Source organism: Canis lupus, chromosome 9 (genome assembly GCF_003254725.2).
Source record: "Canis lupus dingo isolate Sandy chromosome 9, ASM325472v2, whole genome shotgun sequence".
NCBI lineage: Eukaryota > Metazoa > Chordata > Mammalia > Carnivora > Canidae > Canis > Canis lupus.
The window spans coordinates 27,529,482-27,553,084 of record NC_064251.1 but is presented as its reverse complement, the minus strand read 5'-3'; the positions used below and the strand labels follow the sequence as shown (position 1 = coordinate 27,553,084).

At 44.9% G+C, this 23,603-nt stretch overlaps 1 protein-coding gene across 1 annotated transcript in view; it reads right to left on the bottom strand.

Moving 5' to 3' along the window:
* ACSF2 (acyl-CoA synthetase family member 2) overlaps window positions 1-10,212 on the bottom strand; it is a 29,409-nt gene extending 19,197 nt beyond the window's left edge. Inside the window, exons 1-2 of the mRNA XM_025440828.3 lie at window positions 10,150-10,212; window positions 9,712-9,935 (exon numbers count right to left, since the gene is read on the bottom strand). Coding sequence (XP_025296613.1) covers window positions 9,712-9,935; window positions 10,150-10,212 — 287 coding nt within the window. The remainder of the gene's footprint in view (window positions 1-9,711; window positions 9,936-10,149) is intronic.
* Window positions 10,213-23,603: the final 13,391 nt, after the last annotated feature.

Genomic DNA, 23,603 nt, shown 5'->3' with positions numbered 1-23,603 from the left:
TCTGTCCCTGTTTTATAGGAGGAGGGAGAGGTTAAGCAAATTATCCAAGATGCTGCAATACAAGTTGATTAAAATGCCTCATCATTCAATCACAAAGAGCATTTCCACAGAAATAAACCAAGTGGCATTGATGCATGAAACACAAATCTGCCACAAACTCAAGGACAAAGGACGATCTAGGAAAAGATGTTCGCGTCACAAATCAGAGCAAAACAACCATGAGGCATTTGTTTTCCAAGAGATCAGCAGAGCTGGAAAACACTGATATTATAATGTCTGCAAGTGGTGGCAAAAAACTATGGAGGGTGCGTGTGTGTGTGTGTGTGTGTGTGTGTCTAGTGTGTGGTGTATGGTGTATGTGTGTACCTGGAATGTGTCTGGATGTATGTGTCTGGTGTTTGGGATGTGTATGTGACTGATATGTGGTGTGTGTGGTGTATGGTGTGTGTATGTGGCATGTGGTGTGTGGCGCGTTGTGTGGTGTGAGTGGTGTGGTATGTATGGTGCGATGTGGCATGTATGTGTGTGTGGTGTGTGTGTGGTGCATATGTGCTGGTGTGTGTGTCTGGTGTGTGGTATGTGTGATATATGCATGTGGTATATGTGTATGGGGTGGGGGTGGGGGTATAAGTGGTATGGTATGTGTGGTGTGGTTGGCATGTGCATGTTGGTGTTTGTGTATGTGGTATATGTGTGGTGTAGTGTATGTGTATGTGTTGCATTGTGCGGTGTGTGGGTGTGGGTGTGGCATGGTGTGTGTGGTGTGTGTGTGGCATGTGTGTGTATTTACAGAAAGAGAAAGGGTGGATATGGAAGAAGGACCTAGTAAAAGAAGGACCTCTGAAAAGTAAGCAGCTGGTATTCCAAATTCAATCATTTTGGTCATTCATCTGGATTATTATACCACCGGGCCCAAGAGCTGTTATTTCAAAAATCACATATATATATATATATATATATATATTCAGTCTGTCTGATTCTGTAATAAACGAAGTCATTACAGGACAAAATATAACAAATCAGTTATCTGCCCAAACCAAAGATTGCTGTCTTTCTAGAGGAGTCTAAGTCTAATTTCAAAATTCCATGACAGGTATTGTTTTCAAAGAATACTCCAAGGCAATTCTGGAAAGCAGTTCATCCCTGCTACAGGAGCCAATTTGTGGAATCCTCAGCTCTGTGCAGCCAGTATGGGAGCTTATCCCAGGATAAAGACCAGGGGTTACTCAGCAGAGAGCCCATGGATTATAACGCTACCCTCAATATGGCCTAAATAAAGCTCCCTAACTAGAGAAGATTAATAACACGATTATTAATCTCAACATGAAAGCAAGAATGATTGATAATACAGAATGTTGGCAAGGATGTGAAGAAATGGGCCCGAGTGTAAATTGGCACAAGGTTTTTTTTTTTTTTTAATTTTTATTTATTTATGATAGTCACACAGAGAGAGAGAGAGAGAGAGAGAGAGAGAGAGAGAGAGGCAGAGACACAGGCAGAGGGAGAAGCAGGCTCCATGTACCGGGAGCCCGACGTGGGACTCGATCCCGGGTCTCCAGGATCGCGCCCCGGGCCAAAGGCAGGCGCCAAACCGCTGAGCCACCCAGGGATCCCTGGCACAAAGTTTTTAAAGGGTAGTAAGGATAAAACCCATAATACTGCTTATATTACAGGATCCCTCGCCGCTCCCTAGAGCTGGGACTTCCTGGGAGTTAAAGAGGGAAGCTGATTGCAAATCAAGAGGCATTTCTGTGTCAGCATTTCTGGCAAACTGCCTAAAGAAATCTCATAAGAAAAAGATCTAAAAAAAAAAAAAAAAGAAAGAAAGAAAAAGATCTGAATCTTCAAGGACCCAGCAATTCGTACATGCAAATTCTTTTTGCACATTAATATCTAATTTGCATTAAATTTGGCTTTTGTGGGTTTTTTAAAATAAAGATGGCACCCCAAATTATACAAGCTTCAGAACCCCCAAGTCTGGATCCCTTCTGACTTAGTAATATCTATTAACATTTGAATGTGCATATCCTTTGGCCAGCCATTCCATCCTCAAAAACAAGCAACAAAAAAACGAACGAATGTCTAAAGGTATGAATAAAGACATTAATTGCTGCTTAGCAAAGAATTGAGAAAAATACTTTATTTCTAGAAGCAAGGGATTAGATAAAGTACAGGGCATCTGCACAAAGGAACCCTATGCCATTAAACATTTTTAAAAATGAAGATACTCTCTATATTTACCTCTATGGAAAATGTCTGATACATTTTAGGTAAAAAGCACATTTCAGGACAATGTGAACTGACATTTACTGATGTATCCTCATGCAGGTTCTCTTCTACACTCTCCACACGTATGATCTCTTGTGATCTTCAGAGGCACTCCCTGACCAAAGTACATACTCACTTTCACATGGGAATGAAACTCAAAGAAATACCAATAAATGGCCAAGCTGGTATTCAAATCCAGGACTTCCAAGGCCTCCATACAATACAAAGTGAATCTCTGTAGAGCCCTATGGCTCAAAGATGGCTTCCACATGTGTGTTAGATGACTATCAGTCTTGGAGCACCTTTACAAGGATTATTCTTTTTTTATGAATGAGGAAGCAAGAGGTTTATTTTCTCATGGTTCCAAATCTGGTGGGTGGAAAACCCTGGACCCCTATCTGTGTGTATTTTTAAACAGCCTTCCCTGAGGGACCTATGGAGTCAGAAGCAGCAAACCTGTGGCCCTCTGAGTGCCACAGGTACATGGAGAAGTATCCCCACTTGGCCCCCACCTCCCAGACCTCCAGCACACACTGATCCTTTTCTGTGATTTATTTGTGGCAACTGATTCACCTTCACTGCTTCTGATCTTACCAACCTGTTCTCATGTTCCAGCTCCCTCTTCCTGGCGCCAACCACAGTGGCTTTGCCCCATAACTGTAGAGGCAGTTTCTTGATGATACCAAGCTGGAAAGCCTTCTGCCCCAGTGTTGGCCCTGCTGCCTGGTTTGGGGAATTCCCATGGCATTCTAGACATTCCAGGGCTGGTGACTACAGTCAGGGCTACAGGCTACCATGGGCACCCAGGATCACACAGTCCTGACAGGGTCAGAGCTGGGTCCTAGAGGAGTCTGTGGAGGCAGGTACAATTGGGGCATGTGAGTAAACAGGTCTGCAGAGTCCACTTGGGGAAGAAACCCTTTTGCCTCCTATTACTCATTACCTTCTGGGAGGAGGTGAACAAGAGGCTTGAAGCTGGATCCTGTCCTTGCTGGAGGCAGGAATTAGCCAGGTTACCCTGGGCAAAACTCTTAATCCTTTCAGAAGCCACCAACCAGGGAGTATAACAAGATATGAGGGCTCCAGGGAACTGCAGGGACACCCCCCAAGCTGAGGCAGACCCCTGCTCTCCTGGGCAAGGTGCCATGGCAGCAAGAAATGCCAGCAAGAAAGCTTTAGAAATGAAATTGAAAGCAATAGCCTGTTTTTGTTCCAAGTCATGGACTGGCCTCTGCCCTTCCCCCCTACCACCCCCCCCCACACACAGGCATTTGATGCCAGGCTGGTCCCCGGGCCCTAAGAAAGACATAAATCATCAACAAAGCTGAATGACAAGCAGCTGCCTGGGTTTACAACTTTCATTTTGTATGTTAGAGACCAAGGATTCATATTTAGCTCAGATTTAAAGCAAACAAACTCACAAATCCATAAGGACAAGTGATCTAACATAATAAATGGGCCAAGAAGTATGAACAGAAAATTCACAGAAGACATTGCAAAAGAGCCCAGTCTCACTGTTAATCAGGGAAATGTTCATTCAGCCCACAGTGAGGTATGCTTTGGCCTCTATCAGAGGAGCAAATGTTTTAATGTTCACTCTGCAACACTGAGCATTTGCGAGGATGTGGGGACACAGGACTTTCGGTGACTACTGGTGGTCACCGTGCCACATTCTCTCCAGGATAATTTCAAAAAAACCTGGAAATGGCAACCCTTTAACACAGCAATTGCATTGCTAGAGACATAGTTATATGGTGGAAAAAGAATATAGATCTATAGTGTCAGTGTAAATAGATCTTTAAAATGTACTATTGAGGGACACCTGGGTGGCTCAGCGATTGAGCATCTGCCTTCAGCTTAAAAGCAAAAAACCCACTTAGACACGACATGCATTCAATTTATGACATTGGCTCTCAGTGACAGTCGGACTGTAGGATGGCTATAAAAGGGACTTGAACTTGATCCCTATTGTTTTATTTCTCTTACTTATAATTTTCTGTAACAAGTATGGCTATATGTTAATTTGGAGTGGTAGATACTTGGGGTTCATTATTTTATCCTGTGGTTGTGGTTAATTTTTTTTCCATATGAAATATTTAAGAAGGAAAATATAAGGGATGCCTGGGTGGCTCAGCGGTTGAGCATCTGCCTTCAGCTCAGGGTATGATCCCAGAGTCCCAGGATCGAGTGCCACATTGGGTTCCCCACAGGGAGCCTGCTTCTCCCTCTGCCTGTGTCTCTGCCTCTCTCTCTCTCTCTCTTTCTCTCTCTCTTTCTCTGTGTCTTTCATGAATAAATAAATAAAATCTTTAAAAAAAGAAGGAAAATACAAGAGGGTTGATGAACTCCTTCTTGGTGCCCTTCTTGGGAGTTCATATGATGAAACATTTGAATGCAAACATTCAAATGATGCACCATAGAGAGAGGGAGACTCCATGGTTCTATCACGTGAAAGGCTGGGTCACGACCAACATTTATGCAATGAGAAAGAGCCCTGGTCTCTCTCTGAAGTTCACGTGCTCTACTCACAAGCAAGCCTCCTTCCACAGTGAACACATTCCCTCTTGTAGGAGACACAGTTGTAGTGAAATGTGCCAGTGCACATTTATGCCAGTGACAACATACAGCTATTGTTCAAGAAAATAGCTTGTATGAGCTGATTCAGAACATTTGCTCCTTGACGGGATCACAAAGTTACCTATGAGGTTAGCTTACGACCTTAGCTTTCTAGAGACAAAACCCTCAATGTTTCTGTTCACTTGGAGGATGAGAGAGAATTACAAGGTGTCAGGCAGTTAGGAGGAGTTTGTAATGGTTCTAGCACAAGAGAGACTTCCTGTGAGTCTGAAGGCTTCATACTTCAATCACAGCACTCTTGAATTAGGAGATCAGGCTCAAAGCCCAGCCTCCTTAGGAATCACAGAATGTCTGCAGAAATGTAGAGTGCTTCTTGTCCGAGTGGCCTATTTTACAAACAAGCCAAGGGGCAGAGACATTGAGTGACTTGCCTGAAGCCTTACTGAAAGGGAAGTGGTAGGGCTGGGATTCACTCTCTTGTCATCTGATTCCCACAGTGAGAAACACAAACACACCAGCAAGGTTTCACAAGACAGGATTTGTAAGCTAGAAACACAGCTTGCTTATGTCTGAAGCAAGAAATCTTATTGGGCAGAATTATGGGGTACCTGTCATGTATAAGGACACTCCCCTAGCAAGGCCTATTCAAGATATGAAATCATGCCCTGTACCTTGGTTTGCTCAACATATGATAAACAAACAAACAAACAAACAAACAAAAATTGTGAGCACAGGCATGTTACATACCTAGAGCAGCCCAGCTAGGTATAGGCAATTGCCCTGCCAGAACTGTCTCCCACCTACTCTCCATACAAAGTTACTAAACTGTGGGCCTTAAAGTCATTGCAGGAATGCACAAACCCATTGTTACCAAGCACTACCTGTATAATAATAGCTCATCACTGCAATGAGTTGAAGATCTCTTTAGTATCAGGCTGTTGAGTTAAAAATTTTCTTTTTTTTTAAGTTTTTTATTTATTTATTCATGAGAGGCACAGAGAGAGAGAGAGGCAGAGACACAGGCAGAGGGAGAAGCAGGCTCCATGTAGGGAGCCCTACACGGGACTTGATCCTAGGCCTCCAGGATCAGGCCCTGGGCTGAAGGCAGCGCTAAACCGCTAAGCCACTGGGACTGCCCGAGTTAAAAATTTTCTTAACATCACCTTATTAAACTCTCAAAAATAGGATTAAGGTCAGGTTCAATTTAGCCCCAAAGCTACCAGCTAAAATGATTCACTTGAACCCAATCTGCTTGGCTTCAAAGTTTCGGCCTATAGATCGAATAAATTAAATGTGGGGGAGGCTGGGAGGGCTTGATATGCAGGATTCAAAAGAGTTCAAGTACAGGCAGTTTTATGCAAGGATATGGGCTTCATAGATTCAGTTTCAAACTCCAGCCTCATCAGAAAGTCTTTCCCAGTCCCATTCCCACTAATTAGATTCTTCCCTGCTTTGATTGCCATCCTCCAAGGGATTGCAGCACCTTTTCTGCCTTGTATGAGAGAGTCTATAATCTTCCTCTGTGGATCCGTTTTAGGCAAAGAACTCAGTAAAAACAAGGCCATTCATTTTTATACTCCCTCTCTAGCCTCCAAAGGAGATCGCACATCTATTGCATGAAGTCAGCAAGAAGGGTAACCAAAACTGATGCTTACCATTCACTGGTTACAATATCCAAGTTTGTAGTTTATTTTCCATTGTTACATTTAGACTGGAGGATCCCCAGTGTAATGCGTAGGGATATTATTACCAGATGGCTTGTTAATCATCTTTGGGGAATTATTGGAAGAGTCTATTTTTTCTAATTACTATGGTTTCCAACAAAAACACTTCTTGGCTTAATGCAATCCCCTCATATAGGGACAACATTTTATAGTTTCTGATACTCGTCCCACCTAATTATAGCCATTCATCTAGAGGGTTGCCCATGAAGTTCAATTACCCCTTTGCCCTACTATCAGCATGGAGTCACTGGAGCTCCAGTTCTGAATATCATTCCTAATTCTGAAGGCTTAAGCCAATGTTCTGTCCTCTGCTCTGAGTGGTCCCAACACCCAAGATACAACTGTGAGGCAGCCCCAGGCCAGCTTCAGTGGGCTGGAGGAATCTGGCTCACTTCAGGTTCATCAAGGAATCTTCCGTCCAAGGCTCCCTGAAGCCCTATACTAGCCCATCCATCTTCCTTGGGGAAAGGGATGTGTTGACAAGGGGAAGGAGCTGGTGGTTCAGGAGATCTGGTGAACAATAAGAGAGCCTCTTCTTTCTTTCTGGGGAAAAAGGTTTTAAATAACCCCAACTTTGATGGAGAGGGAAATGTCTGGCAGATCCCAGATCTGGACTTGTGGCTGGGCAGAGGCTACCATCTTGGCAACTGGATAAAAGGAAGAACCGGGAACAAGAAGGAAACCACTGACAAGGAGTCTCTTCTTTCTTTTGTTGTTTGTTTGTTTACTTATTTGAGAGATAGAGAGCTCACACGCCTGCACATGCACACATATACCTGAGCAGGGAGACAGGCAGAGAATCCTCAAGCAGACTCCTTGCTTAGCATGGAGCCCAAAGTGGAGGCTTATGGTATGGGGCTCCCTCCCAGGACCCAGAGATCATGACCTGAACTGAAATAAAGAGTCATATGCTTAACTGACCGAGCCACCCAGGCACTCCTTTTCTACTTTTAAATCAGTTGGAATTCCTACCCACACACCATTTGAAGGTCTCAGGGACCAGACCAGCCCCAAAGGAAAGGCTGAACAGAGCCAAGACTGTCAATCCAGCAAGTAGGTAGCATTAATGACAAACTCACCAGGCTCAGGGGTTAGGTAATGCCCTCCAGGTCACACGGTCAGTAGGTGGAGAATCCAAGGCTATAAATTACCCCAAAGCAGTCTGGCTTCAAAGTTCTTATTCTTTCCTAACAGGCAAAACTAAGGATCTAATATGTAATAGGCCTGCAGGGGGGTGGGTGGGGGGGCGCTACAGGGCAGAGAAGCAGGCTTTATGTGTAACTAGATCAGAAGAAGCAGAAAACAGAAGTCCAAGAGCTTTCCATATCATTATGCTTGGAACACGAGTAGTGATCATGTGACTTCTCTTTTCCCCCACTGGGACTTCAAGTCTCTGGAAGACTGGGTTCTTCAGCTTCTATATCCATAGCACCCACCAGGTAATTGACATGACATAGGTACTCAGGAATGTCTGTTGAATGCTTAAGACTCTTGAGGGTTTCTGAAGGGGAAAGAAGGAGTGAAATCAGGCCAAATAGAAAAGGGTTCAAGCGCAAGGGAATGAAAGGATGGGGAAGGAATTAGGCCAAATGCTCAGGAAACCTTCTCTCTGGATAGATAGATCTCCTCCTGGTTACAGAGGCAGAATTTCTCTGAGACCTGGTGCCCATAACCTGAGATTGTATGTAGGCCTGTACCTGGGTCATGCTGTTTACACACAAAGATGTCAAAGGTCAGGAATGTTACTATGTGATCAGAAGTGGCCTGATTTAGCATCATGAAACATGGATGCTTTTAGGAGTAACTTCGCTGGGGCGCCTGGGTGGCACAGTTGGTTAAGCAACAGCCTTCGGCTCAGGTCATGATTCCCGGGTCCTGGGATTGAGCCCCGTGTCTTTGGGCTCCTTGCTCAGTGGGGAATCTGCTTCTCCCCCTCTCTGTGCTGTTCCCTCTGCCTGTGCTCTCTCAATCTCCCTGTGTCAAGTAAATAAATAAAATCTAAAAAAAAAAAAAAGGAGTAACTTTCCTAAGGGTCCTCACATTGTAATAGGGCCCTCATTGAAGAGTCTAGAGGTGGGGCTTGGAGGCCCAGGTTAGCCACTGCAGAACGTGCCTAGGGAGGCACAGTCCCATCTACTGATCAGCCTTGAGCCACCAGGTTTTCTCAGAAAACCAGGCATAGCCATCTTAAAGCATTGCATGCATTCTAGTTTTTGGGAACTAGCAAGTTCAAAACACTGCAAAACGTTGTGATCTTGGAGTTTAGCCAAAAGAGGAATTTGCAGTTTCCTCCAATTCCACCCCCCACCCCATCCTATTTTTGTTAACTAAACAGTTCTCTCCAGAGGAGAAGCCCCTTTGTTCTCCTCCCCACTTAATTCCTGGCCCATCTGGGTGGCAGGGCACGTTCAGTGGTGCCCAGACTTATCCTCTCTGACTGCTGAAGATAACCATCACAGATAACATCAGTGGGAGCCCAGCTGTTTAAGCAACCAGCACATGTTCACATTTGCAATCTTATAGGGAGATAGCAGCACTGCTAGGAGCCAGCAAAGTTACTGGGAAAGGGCACCTGCCAGGCCCCATCCCACTTTTTGCACTGAGGACAGAAGAAAATAGGCCCAGCAGGTACTAAGGTTCGAAAGCAGAGTTCGTCAGCATGTAATGAGGAGAGGGGAGACCGCTAAGCTTAGCGGCCTTCCTTGCAAGACAGGCCGAAGATGCGTGAGTGCATCCCTGAAGGGAGTCCAGCTCAGAGACAGTGTTCTGAAGCTAGAGCCTTACCCCTGCCCCTCTTTCTTGGGCTAGACCGCCAAAGGCCTACATTCCTGGTCCTCTGTGTGCTCATGAATGGCAAGGACTAGGAGTCCTGGATCTGAACGCAGAGTCAGTGCAGGGTCACTGCCAGCCACCAGCTGCAGCCTCAGTCTGCAGGAGCCAGGCCAGTATTTCCTGTTGCCTAGGCGCTGGGTGCGGAGTATCTGCTCCCCAGCGCGTGCCATCCAGAGGTGCGGCAGCCTCGGGCCTGCCAGCCAGAGTAGGATCGGCCCCTAAGCAAGCTCTGCAGGACCCCTCCCTCCCCCAAACTCCCCTGGAGGGGTGGGTAGGTCTGGGTCGTTCGCCTCTTCCCCGGGCAGCCTACCTGAAGGGGCGGACGCCCTGCAATCTCGCTTCCTGCCAACCCCGGGCCAGGACGGTGCGGGCCCCCAGCGCCCCTGGGGTCCCGGCACACAGCCTCCCGAGGCGCAGCATCCCGACGTAGATGGCCAGGGCTCTCTGCGCGCGTCCCGGCCCCGAGGAAACTTTTAAAGTGAGCCGAGGCGGGGCGAGCCGAGCAGGCGGGGAGGCGGGGAGGGTTGCCTCTGCCTATGGGGTGCGGAGGACTCTGTCCGGCAGAGCGGGGCGGGGCGAGGCGTGGAGGAAGCGGCTACGCGCGCGGGGCCACCTTCCCTTCGTCCCCGCGGCCCTCCCCTCCCACCCACAAGACGTGCAGGGGGTTTCCCTCCGGATCTGAAGGCCCCGGCCACAGTCCAAGGACAGGCTCGCGTCCCGACCACTAGGGGCCTAGGTTTGAGGGCGCCAAGAGTTTGTTGATTTCGTAGAGGGGGGTTGAAGGCCGGAGGCCAAGCTTGGACGCGTCCATCCCCCAAGGCCAGTTTAGCGCGCGGGTCATGGACTGCTTTCCCGACCTCCCCAGGTTGCGAGCCGGAGCCAAGGGAGCCGGCACAAAGTGTCCTCGAGGCGTGCCAGATGGAGCAGAGGACCCGCGGTGGGTGGGGAGGTGGCCAGGACAAGAGTGCCGTGGGCGAGCCCCCTCGGGGCCAGGAGTCAGCTAAAGGGATGCTAGTCCGTACCCCCGTCTCCCACGGGCAGCCTCCCACCCTGGGCCTCTGCCTTGACCATTGCAGTGCATCGTGTAAGGTGGCATCAGGTACTGGAACCTGTGCTTCTCATCCCCCACCTGCCAGAGCTATTTCCAGCCTAGGACACAATTCTATGCCCGCCGGAGGCATGAATACAAAGCAGCTGTACAGAGGCTCAATCCACCGTGCCTGTTCCAGCTCTGGTCCTGACTAGGAAAGGTGGCACTGGGCACCAGAAAGTGGCACACCTGTCAGTTTCACACGCTCTTGCCATTTCCTCCAAAGGAGAAGGAGGAGAGCAATGGGAGGAAGGCCTTGGCCAAGAGATTTCCCCTTTCCAAATACAAATCAAAACCACAGTGAGATACCACCTCACACCAGTGAGAATGGGGAAAATTAACAAGGCAGGAAACCACAAATGTTGGAGAGCATGCGGAAAAAAGGGAACCCTCTTACACTGTTGGTGGGAATGTGAACTGGTGCAGCCACCCTGGAAAACTGTGTGGAGGTTCCTCAAATAGACCTGCCCTACAACCCAGCAATTGCACTGTTGGGGATTTACCCCAAAGATACAGATGCAATGAAACGCCGGGACACCTGCACCCCAATGTTTATAGCAGCAATGTCCACAATAGCCAAACTGTGGAAGGAGCCTCAGTGTCCATCGAAAGATGAATGGATAAAGAAGATGTGGTGTATGTATACAATGGAATATTACTCAGCTATTAGAAATGACAAATACCCACCATTTGCTTCAACGTGGATGGAACTGGAGGGTATTATGCTGAGTGAAATGAGTCAATCAGAGAAGGACAAACATTATATGGTCTCATTCACTTGAGGAATATAAATAATAGTGAAAGGGAATAGAAGGGAAGGGAGAAGAAATGAGTAGGAAATATCAGAAAGGGAGACAGAACATAAAGACTCCTAACTCTGGGAAATGAACTAGGGGTGGTGGAAGGGGAGGAGGGCGGGGGGTGGGGGTGAATGGGTGACGGGCACTGAGGGGGGGCACTTGACGGGATGAGCACTGGGTGTTGTTCTGTATGTTGGCAAATTGAACACCAATAAAAAAAAAAGAGATTTCCCCTTTCCTGTCCCAGGGGCAGCAATGAAAATCTGGGCCAAGCAGAAAGGTTGGTTAGGGGCAGAGCCTGGCCCTAAAAGATCTGTCCTAATGTCTGGCTTTCTCTCAACTGAGGTCCTGAGAAGGAACTATGCTGCTCCTCCTTAGATCCTGAGAGTGACCTCAGATATCCCTGAACCCTAGCTTCCTGGGGATGGTATTCACACTTCAGGTTGTGTGGGGGAGGAAGGAAGATAGGGGAGCAGAGAAATTATGAGGAGCTGAGCTTGCAAGGGCACACCTTCCTAATGAGATTCACTCGCTGACTCTGAGAGCCTGGCCTAGGAATGGAATGCCCTGGGACACATCCCTGGTCCAGGGGATCAGCTCTGCCAGTACATTGCTGGGTGGCCCTGGGCTTGTGAAGTAGTGGGTGGATATGGCTCTCCCAGGCACTTCTAGTTTCCTTGCTAGTTTGAGGGTCAGTCCGGGGTGGGGGTGGGGTGGGAGAAGAGAAGGATGAATTCCTCTTTGAACTTGGCTCCAGCCTCAGCTCTCCATACTTAGGTTTCCCTGAATTCTCAGATGGAAGAGCCAGAGAATAACAGCTGCCAGTTTCAGGGTATCTTCCACAAGGCAGACTCTTCAAAGCCATTATCTCTGGCTTTCACCATCACCTTGCAAGGAACAGGCATGTTTTGGAATGTGTCACTGTTCTTATAGATGAAGAAATTGAGGGGCGCCAGCTGGCTCAGTCCATGGTGGAACATGCAACTTTTGATCTTAGGGTTGTGAGTTCAAGCCCCAAATTGGGTATAGAGATGACTTAAAATTTTTTTAAAAAGAAGAAGGAAAGAAAGAAAGAAAGAAAGAAAGAAAGAAAGAAAGAAAGAAAGAAAGAAAGAAAGAAAGAAAGAAAGAAAGAAAGAAAGAAAGAAAGAAAGAAAGAAAGGAAGAAAGAAAGAAAAAGGAAACTGAGGCCCAGGGAGGTTTAGCTACTTGCCCAAGGTCAAGGTGAACACAATGAGCACAGGCCAAGACCTCAAGCCATACTCACTTGGTAGCTTTGGGCAAATCATGGGGCCTCTCCAGCCTCCATCATCATCTTTAAAATAGGAACAATAGGGGATGTCTGGGTGGCTCAGTCGGTTAAGCATCATCTGCCTTCAGCTCAGGTAATGATCTCAGAGTCCTGGGATCGAGCCCTACGTCAAGCCCCACATCAGGCACCCTGTTCAGTAGGTAATCTGCTTCTCTCTCTCGTCTGCCCCTGCTCATGCATGCTCTCTCTTTCTCTCTCAAATAAATAAATAAAATCTTTAAAAATAAATAAATAAAATAAAATGGGGACTATATACCAGCCTCATGCAGAGGGGTAGGGTAAGGATGGGTATGGTGACACAAAACTAGTACTCGACCCTTTTTCGGTGATTGTTAGCTTCTCTCTCCATCTTCTTCCTCTTGTGTCTACACTCTGAGACTTTCCTCTGTGTTCAGTGTTGCAAATCTTTTTTAGGAGGAAGAATTATTTTTCATCTCTACAAATCCTGAGAGATGAAACCCTTCTGTGAAAGGGGAGAACATCTGGGAGGAAACAAAGTGACAATATGTAATGTGGGGTTTCCTGAGTCTATTGACCTGAATTCTTGGGTCACTTTGAGGGAGTGGTGGGCAGGGCATATTGCCAACTGGTCCCTATAACTTTCCTCCCTTTACCTTCAGCCAACTCAGTTCTCCACAGCTGCCCAAGGGGCTTTCTGCCCAAACCCAGCACCTGATTTGCATGGTTTATGGTGCCTCTGATTCTGCTCAGGCCACTGGCAACTCCAAGAAAATCCTTAGTCCCTCCCCTTTGCCATATCCTCCCCCTCCGTGCTTCAAAAATGCACTCAAAATGTAAATGCCATTTATTGTTTTTTTTTTTAAAGATTTATTTATTTATTTGAGAGAGAGAGAGCGAGCACAAGCAGGAGGGGCAGGGAGAGGGAGCAAGAATCTCAAGAAGACTCTGTGCTGAGCACAGAGCCCAACTGGGGCTTGATCTCATGAACGTGAGATCATGACCTGAGCTGAAACCAAAATTGGTCAACTGAGTCACTTAACTAACTGAGCCACCAAGGCACTCCCCATTTATTGATCTTTAAAAAAATTCTTAGTATCAACCTATAAGTAAAGTTCAGAAGAGTTCATCGCAGATAGGGAACAGAAGGTAAATGCTACATACCTGGGAAGTCACATGTGGTAGAAGCTGAGAAGGAAAAGTAGGAGATGGAGGGGGCAGGAAGATACCCGTACCTTAATTTGAGTCATTAAGAGATCCTGTCTATCAGTGATGGAACATGAAATAAAGGAATATGTTATTTAAAGTTGCACAGGCAACCAGTCTATGTATGAAAATAACAATAAAGTAGTATTAGGAGGTCTTGGGGAAGAGATATGGCAATGCAAATCCTCCCCTATCAAACAAAATCAAGAAATGGCCAAATACATATAGCATTTAGAGGCAAATAACAGAAGGCAAAGCATAAATGGTTAAAATCATTCAAAATGGTTCCCTTTGGACTTGAATAGACATTTCTCCAAAGAAGATATACAATGGCCAATAAGCACATAGAAAGATGCTCAACACAAAAATGCAAATGAAAAGGCATTTAATGAAAGTAGTCATCAGGAAAATGCAAATCAAAACCTCAATGAGGGGACACCTAGGTGGCTCAGCCGTTGGGTGTCTGCCTTTGGCTCAGGTTGTGATCCTGGGATCTGGGATTGAGTCTCGCATCGGGATCCCTGCAAGGAGCCTGCTTCTCCCTCTGCCTGTGTCTCTACCTGTCTCTCTCAGTCTGGGTCTCTCATGAATAAATAAATAAATCTTCTTAAAAGATTTTATTTATTTATTCATGAGAGACCCACACAGAGAGAGACAGGCAGAGACACAGGCAGAGGGAGAAGCAGGGAGCCCGACATGGGACTCAATCCCTGGTCTCCAGAACCACACCCCGGGCTGCAGGCAACGCTAAACCACTGCACCACCAGGGCTGCCCAATAAATAAATCTTAAAAAAAAAAAAAAAACCGCAATGAGATACAACCTCACACCCCCCAGGACAGCTATTATAAAAAAAATTAAAATAAAACAAAACAGAAAACAGTAGTGTTGACAACGAGGTGGAAAAACTGAAAGCCTTGTTCATTGTGGTGGGAATGTAAACTGGAGCAGCCGCTGTGGAAAAGAGCATGGCAGTTCCTCAAAAAGTTAAAAACAATTACTCCATGATCTATTTACTCTTTGTACCCAAAAAAATTGCAAGTAGGAACTTGAGTAGAGATTTGTACATGGACGTTCATAGCAGCATTATTCACAAGAGCCAAAAGGCAGAAACAACCCAAAGGTCCATTGGCTGATGATTGAGTAGATAAAAAAATGTGGTATATCCATACAATGGAATATTATTCAGTCTTATAAAAGAAGGAAACTCTCACATGTACTGTAAGTGGAATGAATCTTGAGAACATTATGCTGAGTAAAATAAGCCAGACACAAAAGAACAGACATGTGAGGTACCTAAAGTAGTCACAATCTATTGCAAGTAGAATAGTGGTTGCCAGGGGTGGGTGGTGGGGGGCAGGGGTGGGAGTGAGGAATTAGTGTTTAATGGGTATAGAGGTTTCATTTGGGAAGATGAAAAGGTCCTGGAGATGGATGGTGGTGATGGTTGCATAACAATGAGTGAACTTAATGCCATGAACTGTACACTTAAATATGGTTGAAATGAGGAGGCACCTGGGTGGCTTCATCCGTTAAGTGTCCGATCTTGGCTTCTGCTCAGGTCATGATCTCAGGGTCCTGGAATTGAGCCCATGTAGGGCTCTGTGCTCAGCGGGGTGTCTGCTTGTGTCTCTCCCGCCCTCTCTGCACCTCTCCACTCCCTCGTGCTGTGCATGTGCAGGTGTGTGCTCTCTCAAATAAATAAATAAATAAATAAATAAATAAATAAATAAATAAATATCTTTTAAAAATGGCTAAAATAAAATGGTAAATTTTATGTCTATTTTGTTATAATAAAAAAAAGTTCTTTTTGGAGCATGGGACTGAGAAGAGCAGAGTAGAGAATCAATGTTTAAAAAAAAAGAAAAGCCTTTTTCTTGTTTTATTTTCCTAAGACAGGGTACATGTTGGGTTGGTTCTTTTAGATTTTATTTATTTTTAAGTAATCTCTGCACCCAATGTGGGGCTTGAACCTACAACTCTGAAATCAAGAGTCACATGCTCTACCAACTGATCCAGCCAGGTGCCTTCTGTATGTTTTAACTCAATTTTTTTAAAATATTTTTTGAGAGAGAGAGAGTGCATGTACATGGGTTGGGAGGGTCAGAGGGAGAGGGAGAGAGTGAACCTTAATCAGGCTCCATGCCCAGCCCAGAGACCCATTCAGGGCTGGATCTTGTGATTTTTTTTTTAATTTTTATTTATTTATGATAGTCACACACAGAGAGAGAGAGAGAGGCAGAGACACAGGCAGAGGGAGAAGCAGGCTCCATGCACCGGGAGCCCGACGTGGGACTCGATCCAGGGTCTCCAGGATCACACCCCGGGCCAAAGGCAGGCGCCAAACCGCTGCGCCACCCGGGGATCCCTGGATCTTGTGATTGATTCTGAGATCATGACCTGAGCTGCAATCAAGCGTGGGATGCTAAATCAACTGAACTACCCAGGCGCCCCTTAATAAAAATTTTTACTAGCAGGCTTCTTGATGAGCGCCATAGATCATATACAGGAACTAATATGTTTGGTTGTTTTTTTTTTGTTGTTGTTGTTTGTTTGTTTGTTACAGCAAAGCAATCAGTGCAGTTAGCCCTGGAGTCAGATTGGGGAAGAAATCCAGTTCTGCCGTCTTTTCTTTCAATGACCTTGGGCAAATTTCTCTTCCCTGGTGTAATTTTTCATACATCTCTGTTGTAATCGATTGTTTCCAAATAGTATATGAAAAATGTCGCTTTTAAAGAATCTTCTTCACTGTTTGTCTGAGGTGGGAGCTGTCTGGGTAGAAATGCAGTGCTTAAGAAGGAGAGGAGGGAAGTAGAGACTGCTAGCAGCCCAGGCAAAGAAAAAGGAAGAGAAGGATGAGGAAGTGTTCTCATTTTGTGTGTGTGTGCACACGTTTGTGTATGTGTGTATGAGTGTGTGTGTGTTTTAAAGTAGGCTCCAAGCCCACTGTGGGGCTTGAATGACTCTGAGATCAAGCCCACTGTGGGGCTTGAATGACTCTGAGATCAAGATCATGCCTCTACCAGGTGCCTCTGGATTCTCATTTTGTTTTTTGTTTTTGTTTTTGTTTTTTTTTAAAGATTTTATTTATTTATTCATGATAGTCACACAGAGAGAGACGGAGAGGCAGAGACACAGGCAGAGGGAGAAGCAGGCTCCATGCACCGGGAGCCCGACGTGGGATTCGATCCCGGGTCTCCAGGATCGCGCCCTGGGCCAAAGGCAGGCGCCAAACCGCTGCGCCACCCAGGGATCCCCTGGATTCTCATTTTGAAAGAAGGGATGGCAGTGCCCTCGGACAACATAATGCTCACACTCTGCCTTGTCAGAACTGGTAGCCAGTACCAAAAACAAGAAAACAAAGAACAAGGCTGATATAAATTGCTGCTTCTGAAAGCAGAAATTGGGAACTTGTTCTGAACTGCCACGTAAAGTAATATTGTTTTGATCACAAGTGATCACTGATGGCAGACACAGGAAGATATAACCTTAAAACAATCACAATTTTCCTACTGGCAACACAAAATTGAAAAAAAAAAAAAAACTAAACAAGCTACAATCCTAGCAGCTGCCAAAGGTTGTGAAAGCCTTGCTTTCATAAGAAACGGAGGGCAAAAGTCTTTTTTGGATGATGTAATTTTTAACTTATTGGGTCAAAGTCAAGAACTGAGATCAACTGTGAAGTCTTGGATAAAGATGTAGTGTTATCAGACCAAATCAAATTTATCTTCCTTTACTCACTTATTGGTTCTGCAGACATTTATTGAATATCCTGGGATCCTGGGATCAAGCTCTGAGTCTACCTCCTTGCTTGGCGGGGAGTCTGCTTTTCCCTCTCCTCCCCAATCATGCTCTCTTTCACTATCTCTGTTGCTATCTCTCAAATAAATAAATAAAATCTTTAAAATATATATAGCTTCCCAATAGATTGAAATTTATGATTGAGGACATCTAGTCTTGGAGATGGAGAGATTAGGTCATGAGTCCAAAGTTGGCAGAATAAGAATTTGATCTCAAGTTTCTCTCCAACATATGGTAATTTTATTCATTCATCTGTTGTTTATTTATATTAAAATTTTTCTACATTGTAATGTATTACAAAGGTAATAAGGGAACCTTTGAATACAAATATTCAAAGTACACGGGCAGCCCGGTGGCTCAGCGGTTTAGCGCCGCCTTCAGCCCAGGGCGTGATCCTGGAGACCTGGGATTGAGTCCCACGTCAGGCTCCCTGCATGGAGCCTGCTTCTCCCTCTGCCTGTGTTTCTGCCTCTCTCTCTGTGTCTCATGAGTAAATAAATAAAATCTTTAAAAAAATTAAAACAAACAAAAATTTTAAAAAACCAAACATGTAAACATATGTATGTGTTTATCACCTCCCTCTCTCTATTTTCTTTTCCAAAATATGAGATCATGTTGGACAATTAATGAAATCTGAGTAAGTCTACGGATTATACATGGATATAATTGTTTTTTTCTAAAGATTTTCCCAGATTATGATTGTCTTACAGTTATGTAACAGATTTCCTCATACGTGGGAGGTACATGCTGATGTATTTATAAATAAAAAGGCATCGTGTCTGTAGCATATTCTCAAATAGTTGAGAAATATGTTTATATTTCTGTAGTAACATGTTAAGAGTTGGGAAATCTGGGTAAATGGTATCCAAGAATTATTTCTTCTATCCTTGCAACTTTTCTTTAAGTCTGAAATAATGTCAAAGTAAAAAAAAAATTAATGAGATTGTTTCCTGCATCTATCTTACTCAGCAACTTGCATTTTTTACTTGACCATATATAACATTTTTTCCAGGTCAATATATATAGTTTTACTCATTCTTTTTAATGCTGCAAAATGTTCTGGAGTAGTGTTTCCATTGCATAAATACACTCTCGTTTAGTTCAACCACTCCCCTTTTGATGGATTTGACTTTATTTTTATTTTTTTAAAAAAGATTTATTTATTTGAGAGAGAGAGTGTCCCAGCAGTTGGAGGGGGAGAGAGAGAGAGAGAGAGGGAAAGAGAATCTCCACCAGATCCCCTGCTGAGCAGGGAGCCTGACTAGGGGCTTGATCTCAAACCCCAATATCATGACTCTGAGATCATGACCTGAACTGAAACCAAAAGGTGGATGTTTAACCAACTGAGCCACCCAGGTGCCCCTGATGGACTTGATGTTAAATGCCATGTTGGTTATATATTAAAGACTCATATAAGGGGATCCCCGGGTGGCTCAGTGGTTTAGTGCCTGCCTTCGGCCTAGGGCATGATCCTGGAATCCTGGGATCGAGTCCCACATCAGACTCCCTGCATGGGGCCTGCTCATGTCTCTGCCTCTCTCTCTCTCTCTCTCTCTCTGTGTGTGTGCCTCTCATGAATAAATAAATAGAATCTTAAAAAAAAAAGACTCATATACATTTGTATTTGTTTCCAGACTCTCTATTTTGTGCCACTGATACCTGCCTATGACAATGCTCTACTGTTTTGAGCTTTATTATAGGGTTGAATATCTGGTTGGACAAGACCTCTGTGGCTATTTTTTTTTTTTTTTTAATCTCATGACGGGTTCTTGGCAATGCCTGGACGTTTATCCTTCCATATGAATTTGATATTTTTCCCTGTTATATGCATTTTCAGATCATTTTTACCCAGCTTTATTATTTTTTTTATATGTTTATTTTTTTATCTTTTTTTTTTTTGCTACGCAGCTTTAAAAACAAAAATCTTGTTGGGATTTCTAATTGTGATTGTCTTAAATTTAAAATTTACTTTGGGATGGACTGATATTGAGTAAACAACATGACATATCTCTCTATTTGTGTAAGTATTTAAAGCAACTCCATGTAAATAAATAAACCATAGAGAGGGATCATTTGCCTTAAAAAGTGCTTTGGGAGCTCCAATCCTCAAGGGCTAAGTGAGTCTCTTTATTTCAACCCACCACTGGTTGAACAGACTCAGTTGCCCTTAGAAAATTTGACTTCTGGGGATCCCTGGGTGGCTCAGCGGTTTAGCGCCTGCCTTCAGCCCAGGGCGTGATCCTGGAGTGCTGGGTTCGAGTCCCGCATCAGGCTCCCTGCACGGAGCCTGCTTCTCCCTCTGCCTGTGTCTCTGCCTCTCTCTGTGTGTCTCTCATGAATAAATAAATAAAACCTTTAAAAAAAAAAAAAAGAAAATTTGGGATCCCTGGGTGGCGCAGCGGTTTAGCGCCTGCCTTTGGCCCAAGGCCCGATCCTGGAGACGTGGGATCGAATCCCACATTGGGCTCCCGGTGCATGGAGCCTGCTTCTCCCTCTGCCTTTGTCTCTGGCTCTCTCTATCTCTCAGTCTTTCATGAATAAATAAATAAAATCTTTTAAAAAAAAGAAAGAAAACTTGACTTCTTGCATCATGTTATTTGGCTTTTACTCCTATGTGTCTCTCTGTGGGTCCTTGGCACACATCCCGATTTTCTAATCCCCATTCTACAGAAGGAGAAATAGGAGCTCAGAGAGGTGGAGCGATGTGCCAGGATGGCACTAGAGCTAGCATTCACAGCGCTGGCCTGATGCCCAAGTTTCTTCCAGGAAGCTGCTATATTCTGTCTTGGTCCTAATCTTTGCCTTCTCAAGGGCCATGGTGCTTCTGTTCTCTTTGGCAGCTCCTCAAACAACCTCGACATCCAGGCACAAGGTGGCACTTGGTGAGGGAGCTGCAACCCTGGGCCAGTCTATTGTTCCCAATGAAAAAAGCTACCAACAGATGACAGGACAGGTTCCACTCTCTCATGAAGCTGCCTTAGGGATTTAAAAATAAAACAACAAAAACCCTTCTCAGAGTGAGCAGCTGCTGTCAGCTGCTCACTCTTCTGTCCTGCTTCCCTGGGCTGTGACTTTGCCTGTCTGAATCTGACCCAATCTTCCAAGCCCAACTTAAATGGCACCTCCTCTATGGTGCCATCCTGGTGCCATCTTCCTTCCTCCGGGCTCTTTTGTCCCCATTGTGCTAGGTATGACCCACCTTCCTTGGAATATATTCACTTGCCATGAATGTCTTGAAATAGCTAAGTAGTTGATCTCTCTGAGCCTCAATTATTTTCTTTGAAAAATGAAAATAATGACTGCCTTATAAGGCTGTTGTGAGTTAAAAGAAATAACATATATAAATCATAGCTCTGCTTGGGGCTCTTAAATATGTAAGTCTTAAATATGTAAGTCTGATGTTATGATTCTGACACATGCCCACACAGTCCCATACATTTACACAGATTTTGTCTGTATTTGTTAGGGCCCTTATCCTTTCTACTTTATATAATGATTACTTGTATTGACAGTAGGCCAATGGTCTTGGGGGTAGGGATGAGAGGGTGTAGTGAAAAGAAACAGGATTTGGAATCAAAAGATTTGGGTCTGCCCCTATGTGGGTGAGGACAAGTTACTTCTTCCTGAGTTTCTTTCTTAATAAAAAAGAGACAACGGGGGTGCTTGGGTGCTGAGTTAGTTAAGGAGTTAAGCATCGGACTCTTAATTTTAGCCCAGGTCATGATCTCAGGGTCATGAGATGAAGGCCTCCCTCACCCCAGTGGGTTCTCTCCCGACTCCCACTCTCTTTTTTAGAGAGAGTGAGAGAACAACAAAATGTGCTGTATAGTCTCTCCATGTACTCTATCACAATGAGCTAATGGATGCTCAAGGGCTTTAGAGATTGCCAAGTGTTAATGCATAATTATTCAATTGCCCTGTCTGTTTCCCAGAAGCCCAGCACAGTGCCTTGGTGGGGGTAGGAGGGGTGTGCACAAGGATTTTTGAAATAAGAAGGCCATAGCACTGACTTCATTTGATCCTCACAGTTGCCCTATGAGATAAGCTTTGATGTCCCCATTTCAAAAACCAGCAAACTGAGGTGTGAAGGGGGTAGAGTGCTTCACTTGTTCATTGATTCATTCAGCAAACCTTTGTATGAGAACCATCATGCATCAGATACTCAGACATTGGGGATACAAAGACAAAATCCCTCCCTCACAGTCCATAGTGGAGGACAGGCACACAAAGATAAGTATAACACAAGGCAGGTCATGAATTATGGCTAATATTTATCAAGTACGTACTAAATGCCAGTCACTACCGCAAGCTCTCAGTGTTTCACTCATTCAATCTTCCCCAGACTCTACTAGCTAAGTACCATTATTATGGACATTTCTGAGCTATCCATAAATAAGGCATTGTGATTACTTTAGCTTTCATAAATAGCAACTGGCAGAGGCAGAGGCCCCACCTTAACCACCAAACTCTATCACCTCTGATAGTAAGGTAACACACAGACATTGTCAGAGTCCCAAGGAGGGACCCCTAACTCAGTCTGGGGTTCATGATGGTCAGGAGAGGTTTCCTGAATGACTAGAAATTAGCTAAGCAGAGGTGCATTGGAAGCTAGGCTACCCCAGGAGAGGGAAGGGTATATAGGCTGATGTAGGAAAGATGTTAGGGCTTGAAGCCTACAGCCAAGAAAGAATTCTTGAGGCAGCTTTGTTGCAAAAAGGTGGGTTTTTCAAAGCACAAGGGCCAGACCCTTGGGCAGAAAGAGCTGCCTTAGTGTCCTGAGAAGGTGCCCATTATATGCTTTCAAGTTAGGGAAAGGGTTAAGGCTAGCATAAGTCACTAAGGAATTTTGGAAGCAAGGTTTCCAAGACCTTGTGGGGGCTAGGCATTGTTGGGAAAAGGTCATTTATTACTGTCTAATAAAACCTTAGTCATGAGGCCCTTCAGATGTGTATTGGTGGATCATATGCTTGGGGGACGATTGCTAACATGTATCTTGTGATGGGAGAGAGATAAAGGAAGTTTCCAAAGCAATTTTTAAAAAAGATTTTATTTATTTATTTGAGAGAGAGAGAGAGAGAACATACACAAGCAGGGTGGAGAGGCAGGCAGAGGGAGAGGGAGAAGCAGGCTCCCAGCTGAGCAGGGAGCTCGATACGAGGCTTGATCCCAAGTCTGGGAGATCATGACCTGAGCAGAAGGCAGATGCCTAACCGACTGAGCCACCAAGCACCTCTCCAAAGGAATTTTTATATGTTAAAGTAGACTCACAGGATCTTGGAGGGTCAGGCTAAGATTGCCTTTTGCTCTTAACAAAGTATTACCATGGAGGCAGCTGAGTTCCTAGAGGAATGTCACTCGCCTGTTTTAAGGACTTATCAATGGGGTGTAAGTAGTAAGTAAATTTAATAATTCTCTTACCTTTGTTTCCCACATCAGAGGCTACCTAATGGAAGTCTACACAGCATCCCAGGCAGGCAGGGACTGGGTTTGTGAGGAGACTGTAGAAGCAGGAAGGGACAGTCTAGAAAGGAGAGTGGTCCATATTCTAGAGGTCGCCAGAGGTATGAAGGGTTTTAAAGAGGAAAGATTTGGTTAGATTTTTAGAAAGATCACGATGCCTGGGTGGCTCAGTGGTTGAGCATCTGTCTTTGGCTCACAGTGTGATCCTGGGGTTCCTGGAGTCGAGTCCCGCATGGGGCTCCCCACGAAAAGCCTGCTTCTCCCTCTGCCTATGTCTCTGCCTCTCTCTGTGTGTCTCTCATGAATAAATAAATAAAATCTTAAAAAAAAAAAAAGGATTTTTAGGAAGATCATCTGGGCAGCTGGGTAGCAGTAGATGACAGGGAGAGATCTCTCTGACTCAGTAATCTAGACTCGAGCTGATGGTGGTCTGGACAAGGACTCTGGCAGGGAAGAGGGTATAAGAGAGATTCAGAGGCTGAATTTTCCGGGTGATGATCATTTGGGGATTAAGTAAAGAGGACCGGGAGCAATTTTCAAAGACTTGCAGTTTTGGCTCCTAATCCAGGGGAATGG